The 16,311-nt window shown below is 53.0% G+C and overlaps 1 protein-coding gene across 4 annotated transcripts in view; it reads right to left on the reverse strand.

Moving 5' to 3' along the window:
* Positions 1-2,410: 2,410 nt before the first annotated feature.
* The window catches only part of KCNAB2 (potassium voltage-gated channel, shaker-related subfamily, beta member 2), a 73,958-nt gene continuing 60,057 nt past the window's right edge, over positions 2,411-16,311 (reverse strand). For 3 of the 4 annotated variants that reach the window (XM_006876916.1, XM_006876915.1, XM_006876914.1), the window contains 9 exons: positions 14,588-14,632; positions 14,293-14,336; positions 12,087-12,173; positions 7,292-7,377; positions 5,431-5,551; positions 5,255-5,349; positions 4,390-4,510; positions 3,806-3,894; positions 2,411-2,625 (listed from right to left, as the gene is read on the reverse strand). In XM_006876916.1, the coding sequence (XP_006876978.1) occupies positions 2,536-2,625; positions 3,806-3,894; positions 4,390-4,510; positions 5,255-5,349; positions 5,431-5,551; positions 7,292-7,377; positions 12,087-12,173; positions 14,293-14,336; positions 14,588-14,632 (778 nt within the window). In that variant the 3' untranslated portion in view covers positions 2,411-2,535. Of the gene's footprint in view, positions 2,626-3,805; positions 3,895-4,389; positions 4,511-5,254; positions 5,350-5,430; positions 5,552-7,291; positions 7,378-10,946; positions 10,992-12,086; positions 12,174-14,292; positions 14,337-14,587; positions 14,633-16,311 lie in introns of all 4 variants that reach the window. The other variant, XM_006876913.1, reaches the window with a different exon arrangement.

Genomic DNA, 16,311 nt, shown 5'->3' on the forward strand with positions numbered 1-16,311 from the left:
GGGGCCAGAACAGCACGGTATTTACAGGACTTGAAGAGAATGGGCCACGGAGCATGCCACTCCGTCGTTCCTCTCGAACTTGGACTTGACAAACAGCGTTTCAGATGGGAAAGTGGGGTGTCGTGCTTTGTGAACCCCCCAACCTGGGCCCAGGTGGGGATCCAGTGGGACAAACCTCTTCACCGAGGGTGGGGACCCTGCAAAGGGGCTAAGGCTGCTTGGCAGCAGCACAGGAAGCTCCTGGAGGACTTTTCTCCTGGGTCCCCCTCAGAACCAGATGGAGGGCAGGCAGGGAGCTGCCCAGCCAGGGGTTGGGTGTCCCTTCCCAGGTTCAGTGACTCCAGGTCTGAGTTCTGTTCCCCTCGCACCTACTCTACAGGAGTCAGTTAGGGGAAAGGTCCCCAGGAAGCAGAACCCCTCAGAACAGTGACCTGGTGCGCCTGCATTTCAGCCCTGGCCCAGCTGGGGTTGATGCCTGTCTCCCTTGGTTTGGCAAACACCTCCCCAGGTGTGGGGAGGTGTGGCTGTGGTGTGGCTCCTAGGTGTGCTGCATTCCTCCCTCTGCCTCCAACAGAGGGCAGGGCCTGAGGGGGCCAGTGTAAAAGGAAGCCAATGTGAGCGTTCTTCCTGCCAGCTCAGGGATGAGACATTGACTTTGCCCTCTGGCCAGCTGTGGGATGGTGTGGGGTGGTCTTCCTGGTGCTGTTAGGAGGGAGCTTGGAGAGGAAGGCCAGGGGGAGGGTCTGACGCCAGGGATCAGCATCAAGTGGACAGTGAAGGAAGCCACGCCCCTACCCACCTCCTCACCTGGTGGCTTTTCTAAAGCCAGGCTTACCAGTGTCAACCCAGCCAGGGTGGGCTGGGCAGGGAGGAGCATTCCAGAACAGCTTCCTGAAGAGTAAAGAGGAGTAGCTGGGCCTGCCCCCGCCCCCTCACCCCCTATGTGTGGGTGTGGGAGGGTGGGGCACTATCACTACAGGTGCTGGCTGGCGGGGTGGGAAGGGGGTGAGCAGTGAGGCCTAGAGCCCCACTCCCACAAAGCCAGCAAAGGCTGCTGGGATGATTAGTACCATAAGGCTGAGCATCTATCTGGCCGTAAGCCCCTCCCATGGAACCAGAAAGTTCTAGCCCCATCCTCCCTCTGTCTCTTCAGCCTCTTCCAAGCTGGGAGAACACTGAAGTTGAGGGAGGGGAAGGGAATGCCCCTCCCGCCATCTGTCCCTTGAGGATGTAGTACGTGGGTCTTGGGGGCAGCACTCACTGTTCATCTGTCCTAACCAAACCAAGCCACTTGCTATCGACTTGGTTCTGACTCATTGCGACCCTGTGTGTGTCAGAGTAGAACTGTACTCCATAAGGTTTCAAGGCTGTGACCTTTTGGAAGCAGATCACCAGGTCTGTCTTCTGAGGCACCTCGGGGGTGGGGGGCAGTTTGAATTATCAATCTTTCAGTTAGTAGTAGAGTGCTTAACCGTTTGTGTCCCTCAGGGATTTGTGCCCATCTGCCCCAAGCATCTGGAAGCTCTTAGAGCACCCCAAGATGTGCCCCTCACTCTGTTCTGAGAGACAGGGCCTCCAGTGTCAAGTTCTCAGAGCTCTTCTCTGATGGGAGGGGTGGCAGCTGTGCAGGCCAGGTCACCCCCTCACTAGAAAAGTCAAAGCATGTTGTCTGCAGACCCTAAATCCACCACCTGGAGCTACAATCTCCGAGGCCAGGAGGAGAGTATCCCTACCCTGGCATGGTCAGCGGACACAGTCCTGCAAAGATATGCTCTACCTTGGCACTTCTGGAGTGGGCAACTGGTCGTGAGGTCAGACAGGGTCAGGAGAGGGCAGGGGAACCTTCTCCACCAGCCCCCTACTGCCACCCTATGAGTGCTCCACCCAGGCCTTCCTGATCTAGGGCTCACCAGTCCTGACCAGTGTGGCCAGGAGCTGGAAATCAGACTCAAAACTTTCAGTAAGTCTCAAACTACAGAGCCAATCCCCCTGAGACCCCTGCCCCTGCCAGCAAGGGCGCAGGGTGGGGGTTAAGGGTCAATATGGACAGGCCGGCCACTGCTGAGATGGAGGGGTGTGGGAACGGGGAAGGGGAGAGCAGAAGAAAGTATTGGAAACCTTGGGAGAAGGTTGGGGGAAGCCCCCAGTGGGGAAGGCCCTGCCTCCAAAGCCTAGGCCCTAGCAGAGTGGACACAGGAAGAGCCAGGCCTGCTTGCTTTTCACAGCACCACTCTCCCTGCTCTCAGCTCCAGGTGGGGGATTCCTGGCAATGGTCCCTGGGCCTTGCTTAGGGAGTGTGGGTACAGGGCCGAGAAGGGAGGAGACAAGTTTCTTCTTTTGAGCAATGACCCCTGAATGTCCTTCCCCAATTGGCTGGTTCCCCAGCTCCAAGTCCCAGCGGTCTCTTGTCTGTTGTGTCTTTTGGATGCAAACCACACTCTTCACTTGGCTTCAAAACAGCTTAAGCGAGCGAGAGCGAGCGAACAGAGACTGGGAGGGGAAGAAAAGTGTCCAAGCGGCCGGGGTTGGGGCTTCTTAAGATCGGTAGTCCTTTTTGCTGTAGGGTTTATTGCCCAAAATACTATCGATCTCATGGATAATGGAAGACGACAATTTTGGAAGGACCTGCATGTAAAGACAAGGGCAGATGAGAGTCCCACCCACAAAACGGGTCCAGCTTTACCTGACCACATCTGGGCTCCATCTGGAAGATAGGGAACGTGCCCTGGCTTATATTCTCCTCACAAATTCCAGGTGTCTAGAACCTTCCAGAAAGGTGATGGGGGTAGAACATGCAGATTGCAAGGCCTGAATGCCTGATTTCCACACTTCCAAATTGCCTTCCCTGCCTTGAAGGCAGCAATACTTCAAAGACAAAACCCTGGGCGTGTCTTTGGTTCCTTTCTCTCTTCTCTTTACGTTCAGTTTGTCGGCCAATTCTATCCACCCCACTTGAAAAAAGTATCCAGAATCTAACACTTCTCCCATCTCCCACCCACCTACCCTTCCCCTGGGAGAGTACAGTTACTTCTCTGCTTCTTTTCTTCACAAAGTCTAGTCTCCACTCAGTCAGAGAGAAAAACAAAAACAAAAACAGACAGTTGCTGTCGAGTCCACTTGGACTCATGGCGAACCCAGGTGTGTCACAGTAGAACTGGGCTCCACAGGGATTTCTATGGCTGATTTTTCAGAAGTAGACAGCCAGGCCTTTATTCTCAGGTGCCTTTGGGTGGACTTGATTCTCCAATCTTTCTGCACCACCCAGGGACTCCAGAGAGAGGGATGGGGCTCTGGGGGTCTGTGTCTTTCATTTCTGAGCCCTCTCCCCTCTGTGCCAGCCCTCGGACCTCCTTGTTTTCCTTGGTTGTGCTAAACTTGCTTCCACTCTGCATTGTGAATCCCACTGCCTGGAAACCTTCTTCCCCAAGAATTCCCACATTCACTTCCACTCCTCCAAGCCTTTGCGCAAATGCCACATTCTCACATGCTTACTCTTACAACAAGCCCCTTAAAATGGGGTCCATGCCTCCACTTCGCTCCTGCCCTGATCGGGCTTTCCTGTGTCCCCTACCTTGCACCATGTGCTTACCATGTCTAATACAGATAGATCATCGTCTATGTATTCCTTGCATTTATAGTGTTTATTCTCCGTTACTGGAAAGTGAGCTTCTCAAAAGCAGGGACCACGTCACGATGCACCCCAGGCACCTAGACCAGTGCTTGGCACACCGTAGGCATTCAGTGACCAAGGCTGGACAGAGAGGGTCGGGGACCCCGAGTCCTGCTCAGCAGGCCCTGAGCTCACCTGTATTGCTCCGATGTTCTCCATCAGTTGGTCTGCGTTGGAAGCCCCCAAGAGCACGGAGCTGACCCCCTCATTCCTCAGGCACCAGGCTGGACAGCAAGGGTGCAGGTGAGGGGACACAATTACTGCAGGGCCCTTTTTGGTTCTGCCCCCCAAACACTTAGTTACAGAAATCCTGCTTTTTGGTCTGGGGGTCAAAGGTGCCCACAGGGGGGACCTAGCAAAATCAGTGCTTAGTGCCCAGCTCCTCAGCAGTGTTGGGTGTGGGCTTTGCCCAAGGGGAGCCTGGAAGGAAGGCCACTGACTGCCTCCTGGTGGAGAGACGGTGCAAGTGGTCAGGGACCCAGTCCTTTTCCCATGGATGTGGGAGCCTGATGACCCATGGATGACTGATGGAAGGCAGCTCAGGATCCCCATTTTCTCAGGGACACAGGTCCTGTACCCATAGCTGGCTGATGGAGGGGTGTTTCGGGTACTTACAGATCCCTGTCATAATTTCACGGACACTGCCCTGACCCTACACCTATGGCCAGCTGGGGGACACTGCCCAGGACCCCCATCCTCTCTCTGATCCCAGCCGTTACCGATGGCCAGCTGGGGGAGGGTGCAACCCAGACGCTCGGCGATGGCCTGAAGCTCCTTCAGCTTGGCCTGTTGACGTCGGCCTTCCTCACTCAGAATCTTGTCCTTCAGCCACTGGTAGCCCTGGTGGGGGTGGGGAGGGGGGATGTTCACAGGTGAGGGAAGGTTACTTAGACCTCTGTATACATTTACCTTCCAGATCCTTCTTGTCCCCTAAACAGCAGCTCTCATCCCCACTCAGAACCAGGGCAGCGTCCCTCCCCCTCCGCACGCCTAACTAAGCCTGTGTGTCAGGTAGGAGGCAGAAGGGGGGTGAGCCTGGAGCTGGAGCTGCCAGACACTGTAGTGGACGTGCTGACTTCCAGAAGCTGGTGTCGGGATTGGCCTGGGCTGGGGACTACAGGACCCTCCCTCAGGATCCAATGTCTCCCAGGGGGTTCCCTGACTTGGCTGTGGGTTGAGGAGGGGGAGGGCCTGTGGCCAGGGTTCCAGTGTCGGGTCTGACTGGGCCTACTCCTCATCCCTCAAATCCTAGTGGTAAGTGTGTGTGTGTGTGTGTGTGTGTGTGTGTGTCTTGTCCCAGGGATCACCTGAGAGGCCCTGAAGCCCCTAGCACCGAGTTCAACTTCAGAGCTCTTAGACAGAGTATGGGGGCGGGTGGTGCATGGAGGAGGGGACTCCCATGTGTAATCTGTGGACTCTGCTCAGGCTGTGAATGTAGAATCACAGAGGCAAGTGGGGAAAAGGAACAGCCTCATCCAGGGCCTGTCCCATGGCTCTGACCCCAGCCGCTGTGGCCAGGTCACCTGTCCAAAGACCCGCCCCCCATCTCCAAACTGCAGGCCCTGCCAGTTCCCACCCCGTCACCTTCAAGGAGGCTCTTGAGTAGGGTGGGATGCCACTGTCGTATTTTCCGGAAACGATGCCGCAAGCCAGAGGGGACCAGGTCATAGCACCTACCCCTGGGAGAGAGATCAGGCGAGGTCAGACCCAGACCCTCTTTCTGGCCAAGCAGGCTGGGGGGGGGGCAGGGCGGGGCACACCTATCTTGTGGAACAACTCCGGCAACTGTACTTCCACCTTCTCGCGCTGGAACATGTGGTACTCGGCCTGCTCACAGATGGGCGGGATGAGGTTGAACTGCCGGGCCACAGAGTAGGCCTCCTGTGGGGACAAAAGACCATGAGATGGCCCTGCTGGTCAGTTCACTAATCAGCAGCCTGAGGCCTACCTGGGGGAAAGGGAAGGGGTAAGGGGATGGCCGGGAAAACAGAAAGTACAGGCATTTCCAGGAAAGAGCTGGCCAGGTTGTCCTCACTTCCCGCCCAGCCCCAACCTGCTCTGGCAAAGGGGGTTGGTCTTGGAACCCCAAGGCTGGAAGGGACTAGGGAAACGTATAGTGTATTGGTGTGGCACTGTAGGATCAACACTGGACGGCTAACCACAAGGTTGGTGGTTCAAACCCACCAGACATTCCTCAGAAATCCTAAACAGAGTCACTATGAGTCGGAACTGACTTGATGGCATTTAACAATAACAACATTGTGAAGTAGTGAGACCTAAGTGTTGGCACTTGCTGGCCCAGTGACTTCGAGCTTAAGTGCTAGGTGCTTCATTTTCTCCATGTGTCACGCAGGTCAAATGAGCTATGTTCACGGCTCTCACAACAAACAGCGCCTGGCCTGTAGTGGGCTCTCAGAACTTGTTGGCCTTGCTGTTACTGCGTTGACCGGACCGTTAGGCACCCTGGGAAGGATAGGAGCAACAGCTCTTCTATGGGACTTTTAACTCAAAGCTCCTAGGGACTCCCTGCCTGCTGCCCTGTTCCGTCTAGCTTGAGACTCAGTGTCCCCATCAGTAAAATGGGAATAGGGAAACTGACCCTTGGCGAGTATGGTGCTGGCTCAGTGGGGTGTCAGGGAAACACTAGATATTGGCTAATTCTACAAAGGATAGAGGTGGAGGACTCACAGGACTTTTAACTTGAACCACAAACCCATTGCATTACTTTGGTGAAGCAGAGAGCTGGGTCTCACCCTTGGAGAAAACCCACCTTCCCAGGGACAAGTTGCTACTGGGAGTTCTGGGCTAGGGGAAGGGTCATCCTTCACTACCCTTGCTCTCCAGGGATGGACGGCAGCCTCTCCTACTTTAGACCTTTCCCCTTCATGCCTCCTCTACCTCAGGAACCTTCCCCTGAGAAGAACAAGGGCTTCCTGCTGACCCTGCCCAGCAAACCCCAGAAATAGTGAGAAGTTTCTGTTGTGCTCAGTCTCTGCTGCCTCCCTAGGATAGAAATGACAACGATGGGGTGTTTTCCTGGAAATCAAGTGAGGTGGAAACGGCAGGAATTGTGGGCTGGAAGCCCAGGGTCCTAGCAGTGGGGCCTGTTTCGAGGCAGCACAGGCTCTGAGTTGCACAACTGGGGCCTTCCGTCTTGGCTCAATGTCCACATCTGAAAAATGGGACAACAGCCGCCCTCACCTCATCAAGATGAAGTGGGAGTTAGTCTGCCCCAAGCCCTTACCTTTCACCGCACCTGGCTCACCAAGGCCCTACAAGAGGTGAACATGGCATCACCACTGAGGGCTTGCTGTTTCAGACAGTCCTTGAAACTACCGCATCGTGTGTGTGAGAGGGAGGCGAAGGGGTTAAGTGTTCCTAGCAGTCTTGTTCTGCAGGTGGGAAAACTGAGGCAACTGTTCAGGGCCATGCAGTGTGGGTCCCAGTCGAGGTCTCCCCATGATTCATAGCCTGCAGCCATAAACACCCCATCCACATGCTGTCCTCTCCTCCTGGTATCAGTTATGAAGCAGCTGTGAGCAAAACTATGGCAGCTACCAGCTCTTTACCCATGACCCACGCGTGTCCCAGAAGCAGCCCCATCCCGAGCAGTCACCGTACCATGATCTCCATGGAGCTCCAGCGCGATGTGCCCCAGTACATGGCCATCCCCTGGTTGATGACGTGGGTCATGGCACGCACAGTCTCTGTCATGAGAGAAGGGGACACGACAGGTGGGAGGGGGCTGGGAGCCCAGCCTGGGGACAGTCTGCACACTACAGGAGGGCACTGGCAAGGGAGAGGCTGCAATTACATCTTGCAAGCAGTGTACGTCCTGGCTCCCAAGTTGGGTGTATATATGTGTGCGTATGGAAGGGTGGTCTCTCCAGGATGGAAGAAAGGAGCCAACAGCAAACAAGGAAGCTAATCTGGAAAGTAGTTTCCTCAAATCGTTTCAGGTTGTGGGGAATCTTGGAAAGATGGGATGGATGGGTGGACTGTGATATTTCTAGGGTAGGCAAGGGGAAGGCAAGATTAAAGAATGGAATTCTAGATTCTTAATGTCCCCACTGAGAATCTCTAGTTTGGAGAAGAATCAGGGGCCACCATCACTTGGGCAGAACCAGATAAATGTATGAAGTTACCATCAGATTGACCAATTGCATCAGGAAGTAAACAAACACTTGTGTGTGTCTGTTTCTACTTGGAATTCTCACTGGAAGCCAGAGAGCTGAATAAACTGGTCATGGTAGCATATACAGGGACAGCGGGCTGCAGGCTGGAGCCCTGGTCAGGTCTTGGAGGGTCAGTTCCTGGCTACAGAATAAGAGCAGGCCTGGAAAGCCTTGATCTGTTATCCCCAGGCCAGAATCTCTGCTTCCAGGGTGGAGGATCCCTCCTCTCCTGAGAAGAGCCAAGCTGTGGAGTGGGACAACCTGAACACTGAACCGAAGGGAATCCAAGGGCCTAAAGACTCTGCCAACGAAAGACCACACCATCCTAAATGAGAGAAGAGGGACTTCCTTTTGGTTACACAATAGATTCTTCCTACTACTCAAATGAATTTGTGAGAAATAAAAATAAGCCAATGATAGCTCCCCATTTCGCTGTTGGGAGTGTTGTCATTTTTCAAACAAAACTTGGCCTTGAAGTGAACACCTTGGATGCTTCTTCACTGTGTAGGGTGTGAGGCCATCGCAGTGGATGTCTCACAATACAATACAATGCTTGCAAGGAGAAACGTCAAGTGCAGTGTGGAAAGGAAAGTCGGAAGACAAGTGTTTCTAAAAACAAAGTAACACTGGTTCATTTCTTTCCGAGTGGCTTACTCCTGATTTGCTGCAGAATGAACTGAGGTCCTTAAATGGGGCAGTGGGCGAGAGGGGAAAAAGGAAGGAAGGACGCTGGGTTTAAACCGGGCACGTTTCCCACTCTGTTTTGGGGTGTGATTTCCCACTTATCCCGGTCCCCAGGAGTTCCTTTGGCCAAGGCCTACACTTTAAAACGCTTACTAGGCAGTATGTGTATCTATGCACTTTGTAAAATTATAAGGAACTTTCTTATGATACCTTGGAGCTCTAGGGGTATAGTGGACTACTCATGGGTTGTTGACCGCAGGGTCGGTGGTTCGAATCCACCAGTCACTCTGTGGGAGAACGATGAGGCTTTCTGCTCCCATAAAGCCTCAGAAACCCTACACTGGGGTTGCTATGAGTTGGAACCGACTCGACTCCACACAACAACAACTATAATTGCATTATTACTATTGGAGGCCCTGTGTGGCTGCTCATTGAAATGCTGGTGGGTCGAACTCATCCAGAGGTACCTCAGAAGAAAGGCCTGAGTATCTCCTTCTGAAAAATCCAGCGTTGAAAACCCTATGGAGCTCAGTTTCACCTCAGTAGTGTTGTTGGTATCAAGTGCTTTTAGTTGGTTCTGACTCATAGTGACCCTGTAAAGGTTTCCAAGGAGTGGCTGGTGAGTTTGAACCACTGTAAGTTTGAAAGCTGTGGTTTAAATAGACCTTGCGGTCTAGTGCTTTATCCCGCAATTGTTTCATTTTTAATTTTCTATCTATTATTATTATCGACAGCAGTAGTTGTTGTTAGTGATCACTAACAACAAATAGTAGCTAAGGTCTATGCTTTGCAAGAGCATCTCAAGGTTGCTGGGGCCCTGGTCAGGAGTGGTCTCATCAGACTCACTCCGCATTTCCACGCTGTAGGCCAAGCCCTGTCCTGTCCTTCCTTCCAAGTCAGGGATGGGACCCTGGAAATCCTGGGAAGAGCACAGGAGGGTTGTCAAACCCTCTGGGCCCACCTCCAGGCCGCCTGCTCTCTGCCTCTGTTGCTTGACTTGAGGGAGCTGAGCAGAGCCTGATCGGGAAGGTTGAGAACCTGAAGGGCCCGGCAACATCTGTCCACGTCCAAACTCTGTGCCTGCTCGTGCGTGGCTTCCTTTGTTCCATTTTTTAGAAACACTCTTGGGGCACCTGTGATCATGCAGGGAACTTCCCAGTTCTTTTTAGCCAAGGCAGTGCGTCCACATGCCAGCGAGAGGGCAGCCAAGAGACCCCGTCCGCCAGCCTTACTCTGTCTCCCGCGCACGCTGCTTTCTCTGACTGGAAGACCCAAGGAGCCACACTGTATGATGCATTGAGATAGATGCCCTCCCATGCGGTCAGCCTGCGCATGATCCCCGACTGCTCTGGGGGGACAGAGGGTCCTGGGCAGAAGTAGGCTAGATGGACAAAGTGCCCATTCATAGGAACCTGGGCTCTTGCACTTCTGCCCAGCAGCCCCAGAAATGGACAACTGTGGGCAATTGTCCTTCACCTCAATATTTAATGCTGTTGAACAGAAGAAGCAGGGCATCCTTCCAGCTGTTGCCAACCACCGAGGCCTCTCCCACTGTGTTACAAATACTACATGGAGGGGGTCAGGTGGCAGTGCCAGGTGCCTAGCTGGTCAGCACATGTCCTTCTACCATTGAACACACCACATTCCCAGGGAGATCACACTCCTGTGCCAACAGGATGCCCGGCCTTGGTGTGGTAGCCTGGGGGTCCTTGAGTTTAGGGGAGGGCAGAGGGACCAAACACAACCATAGCCTTCCCAGTGTTGTAGATTCACAAGCTCATCTATGTACACATTCTGCAGGAGGAAAATGATTTCATTTCGATGGAGAGGTCTGGCTACTGGCAGGTGGCCCAGTCACAGGAGGAAACATGAGTGGCCACACGCTGTGTCCATCAAGGAGTCACTGTGCTGTGGATAGGTCGGGGGGTGGGTGGGTGTTCACAAAGCATGATTATGGTAAAGGCAAGATGTGTTGGGGTCCACATGTTTTGGGGTCCTCCTTAAAGGAACCTGGTCTGTCCCTGCCCTTCCCCTGGTATCCCATAGGGCCAGGGTTTTAGGTACTGACCATGACATCCCCAAATCAAGAGGCCTGGCGGACAGGCCAGCCACCCGAGGGGTCAGCCACCCGAGAGGACATCGGCAATGCAAGCAGGTGCGGGGTGGTGACATGCACGGACAGGAATGAGGAATGGAATGACCACATGAACAGGATGAGGGAGACACAGGTGCCCAAAACGCTTTGCTTTTCCTTTCATTTGCAAGATGTCCTCCTGGGGCATTTTAATCTCTTTTATGCATTTTATAGAGAAGTTTGTCATGGTGGGTGGCGAAGAGAGTCGTGTAAATAAACACACTGTCTCATAAAATGCAGCTGGGACATAGGGGTCAATACTTGGGCTGTGGGTACTGAGTACCTTCTATGATGAATGTCCTGGACTTGGAGGAACTAAATGGGTCCCCTGGTGATAAAAGAAAGATTTAAAGAGACCAGAGTTTATAGCTGTGGGGATGTGGATGACAAAGGACGGGGGTGGGATGCACAAATTACTTCTTACAGAGTATTCGTTTTGTTACAAAATATACACACCCACAGGTATGTAGGTGTATATATGTATACGTATATATGTATATATATACGTATACATATATATATATATGAAGTCCTGGTGTGGCGCTAATGTGTTGGACTGCCAAGTCGGTTTGAACTTTAAGGCCAGCGGTTCAAACTCACCAGCTGCTTCTTGGAAACCCTATACAGGGTCACCATGGGTCAGAACCAACTCGACGGCACTTAACAACAATATATATATATATGGAAAAAATAACTTGAATACAACTTAATTTTCCAAGTCCCTGGAGTAGCAAAGCATAAATGAGAAAATGTCAGAAGTAGGAAGATGGGGGAGAGGGGAGGGGCCGAGAACACAGGAGTAGAAAGAATCTGCAAATGCCAAAAGATACCCCAACCACTTTTCATGACTTCCTCTTCTATGTCATAATTTACTGCTGTACCCCTGCACCGAGCAAAGGACCCCTGGAACCTCCCAGTACAAAATGACCGGAAGCTTGACAAAGAGGTACTCCATGTTGACCTCAGTTACAAAGGTTAACAGCTGAGAGAAGAGAACAAGCCACACAGTTCTGAACAAGGAAGGGGCACGGGGGGTCCCAGGTGTGAGCTCTGAGTGAGGACAGCGATGCCCACTGTGCCTGGGGGTGCCAGAGGCACATGGGAACATTTAGAGGCACACGCAGGCCCTCAGTTGCCAAACAGAAAGATTTGGTTAGAGGAAAACAGAAAACCCAAAATAAAGCTGTTCTTCTTCATTTGTAAAGCCAGGGGGCCAATGCCAGCCCGTGCCCTCCAGGCACCAGGCTCTTATCTTTCTGGAGGTCTCAGCCCCTCCCACACGCCCAGCCCAGTTTCCCTCTTTATTGGCATGGGCACCTGCTTTCAAGGCTGGCATCAGAGCCTCAGACCCAGAACACTTCATCAACTCAGCTCCACCCTATGGTGACGGTGCTGGGCCCGGGGGCTTCCCGAGAGTGCCTACCTTCCATGGGTGTGTTGGGGTCTGGGCGGTTGGCAAACACCACATCCACATACTCCAGTTGCAGCCGCTCCAGAGAGGCTTTCAGACCTGGGGAGGGAGGAGTCGGGGTGAGGGGTCACCACCACTAAACGTCTTCCACAAATGTGCCTGGGCACGCACCACAGACCGGAGGAAAGAGACCTAGAGTTTAGGAGGTGTCAGGTGTGAAATGTCAGGATGGGAATGAGTGCACCGCAGGTGCCCTGGGCTAAGGACTGTGGTGGGGTGCGTGTGCAGAGGGCTCTGTGAAGGGAGCCTGGGCACACATGGAGGGGTTTAGGTACGTAGGAAACATCCCAGTCACCTGGTAACAGACTCTTACTAGTTACTGCTGGCGGGTTCATTATGCTCCCCACCTTCCAAAATGAACAAAGGGAAAGAAACAAAGATGGAAATCAACAAGTGGCCCCAAGTTGAAGAGTCACGCATTTCTGGATGGTGCTGGGGTGTGGGCAGTGCTAATAGCTCTGGAGAGAAGACTGGGCCCCCTTCTTGAGTGCAAAACAGAATCCCTCCTGGCTTCCATCTCTACAGGAAGGGGCTACCCCAGGCCAAAAGTCTTGTGCTTGACTGGGGTGTGTTCCCCAAAGATACACATCCTCCATGGAGCCCCTTGACTCCCTGGTGGCTTCATTATAAGAGGGAAAGCAATGTGATCATGGTGTCCAAGATCCACAAACTGTGCACTAGTGTTGTTGTTGTTAAGTGCTGTGGAGTCGGTTCCGACCCATAGAGACCCTGTATAGGGTTTCTGAGGCTGTAAATCTTTATGGGAACAGAAAGCCTCATCTTTCTCCCGTGGAGCAGCTGGTAGTTTCGAACTGCTGACCTTAAGGTTCGCAGCCCGATTCGTAACCACTACACTACCAGAGCTCCTTATGCGCTAGTGTTAGGCAGGCAGAAACAGGTCAGAATGGACTGCTGACAGACAAGTATCAGATCTGGCAGTGGTGGGGCAACAAGCCCTCTTAGTTTTCTGATTTTTTCCCCCTAATGGAGTGAATGAAAATCAACAGAAAAAGTCACAAGACCACTGAACTACAGACATGGCTTTCCTATCCGGCCTTTCTTTCCCATGCAGAGCTCTGGGCTGAATCCCAGGAGGTGGGGGCTTTGCTATGCCCATTTTACAGATGTCTCTTGCTCACGGTCACTGAGTCAACCTGGCTGAGTCTGGATTCACACCAGGCCTGTGACACAGGCTCTACCTGCCACACTCCCTCCATATGCCACTCCTGCCCTGCCCGCCACTCTTACCCCATGAAGAGTCTGTCCAGTGCCCCTGGAAGGAGACGCTGGGCCAGGGCATTGGGTAACATCCAGGATTTGGGGTCTTCCACTATGTAGTTAAGGAGCTCTGGTAGCATAGTGGTTACGAATCGGGCTGCGAACCTCAGGGTCAGCAGTTCGAAACTACCAGCTGTTCCACAGGAGAAAGATGAGGCTTTCTGCTCCCGTAAAGATTTATAGCCTCGGAAACCCTTATAGGGTCGCTGTGAGTCAGAACCAACTCCACGGCACATAACAGCAACAACAACAACTATGTAGCTGGAATTCCAGTAGTGGCTCAAGTGATTAAGCACTTGGCTATTAGCTGAATGGTTGGTGGTTTGGACCCACTTAAGGCGCCTCAAACACTGGCCTGGCAGTCTACTTCTGAGAGGGCCTAGCTCTGAGGAAAGACCCTCTGCACACAGGGTCGCCATGAGTCAGAATCCACTGGACTGCCGCTAAACACAGCTGGGGAGCTGGGATCCACTCTGAGACACCCAGTGGGTCCCCCACATTCAGGAGACCGTGTGCTGTGTGACTGGGGTCTACTCTGAGACACCCACAGCGGGTCCCCCCTGAGACACCCACAGCGGATTCCCCACACTCAGGAGACTGTGTGCTGTGTGACTGGGGTCCACTCTGAGACACCCACAGCGGGTCCCCCACATTCAGGAGACCGCATGCTGTGTGACTGGGGTCCACTCTGAGACACCCACAGTGGGTTCCCTACACTCAGAAGACCATGTTCTGTGTGACTGGGGTCCACTCTGAGACACCCACAGCGGGTCCCCCACATTCAGGAGACCGTGTGCTGTGTGACTGGGGTCCACTCTGAGACACCCACAGTGGGTTCCCCACACTCAGGAGATCATGTGCTGTTAGAGCCCCAACTTACCCTCAATGATGTGCTTTCTGGATAGACCCCGCTCTGTCTCGGCCCTGGTAAACAGAAAGATTTGGTTAGAGGAAAAGAGAAAATCCAAATAAAGCTGCTCTCCTGCATTTGTAAAGCCAGGGAGCCAATGCCAGCCCCTGCCCTCCGGGAACCGGGCTCTTATCTTTCCAGAAGAGGTCTCAGCCATCCCCCTTCCTTCCACTCGGGTCTCAGTAGAACTCAGCCATCCCCCTTCCTTCCACTTGGGTCTCAGTAGAACCCATCCCATTCCCTGCTGGCCCCAAGCTGCACCTACTTTCCACCCCAGAAGATTTTGGTTGTGATGACGAGGCTGGAGCGTCTGCAGAACAGAAGAGAAGGGGGTGTTACTGGGCCTTGTCTCTCTGGGGCTTGTAGCAGCAGCAGCCAAGGTGCCAGGGAGGTCAAGTTCAGGGCTTGGTGGGCAAGAACCCAAGCACACTGGGTTTTCCCTATAAACCATGAGAGGTGTTTAAGAAGCCCTGGTATGAGACAGCGTGGTGGTGGGGAGTCTGGGTGATGTTGATGGGGATTGGGGATAGAAGCTGAGATTCCCCGAGGGTCTGGGTTTGAGTGAAGCATAGGGGATGAATTTGGTTCTCCTGTTTAAGTCCTCCAGAGACAAGTACTGATCATGGTGACTTATGTCTGGAGGGTGAGTTAGCCAGCCCTGCCTCAATGGAGGATGGCCTCCCTGTGTTCCCTGTCTCTCTGTGGGGGTAGTGATCTGTAAAGTCGCTAACATGGGCAATGTTCTTTAATTATGAAGAGAAGGGGAATTAATATGGGACGCAATTACAGCCAAGAAGAAACAGCTTCTTACAAGCTTTCAAGAGGGAGCCTAGATCCAGAAGGTACGGAGGAAGGCAGAATCTCCACTGAGTAGTGTGTGCAATCTATCTGGGTGGGGCTGATGAAAGGAGATGTGGATAGGTCTCTTGTGGTACAGTAGTGAATAATTGTTAACAGGACTGACTGTGAGGACTGGTAATGTAAAGGTAGATGTTTTGTAGCAAAAGGAGGGGAGTGATTGACTTTGTAGTCCAGGAGCAGAGGTCCCTGGGACCATCAGGGAAAAGAGCGGAGTGCGGGACCCTACCCAGAGAAGTAGTGATGCCTGAGATGGAGGCAGAGACGATGACATGGAGAGATGGAGTGGCTGAGGACTCTAGACCCAGAGAGGGAGAGGGGCTGTGTGCTGATGACTGGGGGCAGGCTTGCAGGGTATATACTTTGGTTGGTTGATGATGCATGAAGGGGATTGTAACCATGGCAATAAAACGATATATGATAGGATGAATGTAATGCTAATGTTCTCCCATATAAACTATCACATAATTCACAATAAAACATTAAAAAAAGAGAAAAAAAAAAGAAACAGCTTGGGTGGAGCAGGCATGGGGAAGGTTAGGGCGGTGGCTGCCTGGCATTACTATGGACATCCTGAAAAGAAAGGCTCATAGACCAAGGGTCTTGTCTACACATGAACTGAAGCTGTGGCTGGGGGCTTAGAAGTCATGTTCAGTCATGGTGGGAATGAGCTGTGTGTACCCTAAGGGGGGTCTTCAGGCTTCAGGGACACAAGGGTAGATAGGGCTTCTGCCTCTCTAATGGCCAGCCCTAAGGGGCCTGGCCAGGCCCATGGCATGACAGCCCCTCACAGATGAGGGTGCCTTCATTCACGGCCAAGGAAAGCCCATCAGCTCTAAGATGCTCTTGGACCCTGCTCCTCCCCAGCACCCAAGGAGTCGGGCTCATGGGCCACTCCAGAATTTATTACCCTGTCCCTAGGGAATCCAGATGCTTTGGGTCCATGGGATGAGTTGGAACAAAGCAGAGGAGTACAAGTGAGGGAGGGGGTGGACAACACAGGTGTCACGTGACCTCTCAAGCAGGCAGAGTGGCCTTCCCCACTTGGAGAGCTGAAACATAAGCCCCATGTGGAGACAGGGGGCTTCCCAAGTCACCATGGCCTGGCACCCTTGCTCTTTGTGGTGGTCA

This window comes from Chrysochloris asiatica, unplaced genomic scaffold (genome assembly GCF_000296735.1).
Source record: "Chrysochloris asiatica unplaced genomic scaffold, ChrAsi1.0 scaffold00425, whole genome shotgun sequence".
Taxonomy (NCBI): Eukaryota; Metazoa; Chordata; class Mammalia; order Afrosoricida; family Chrysochloridae; genus Chrysochloris; species Chrysochloris asiatica.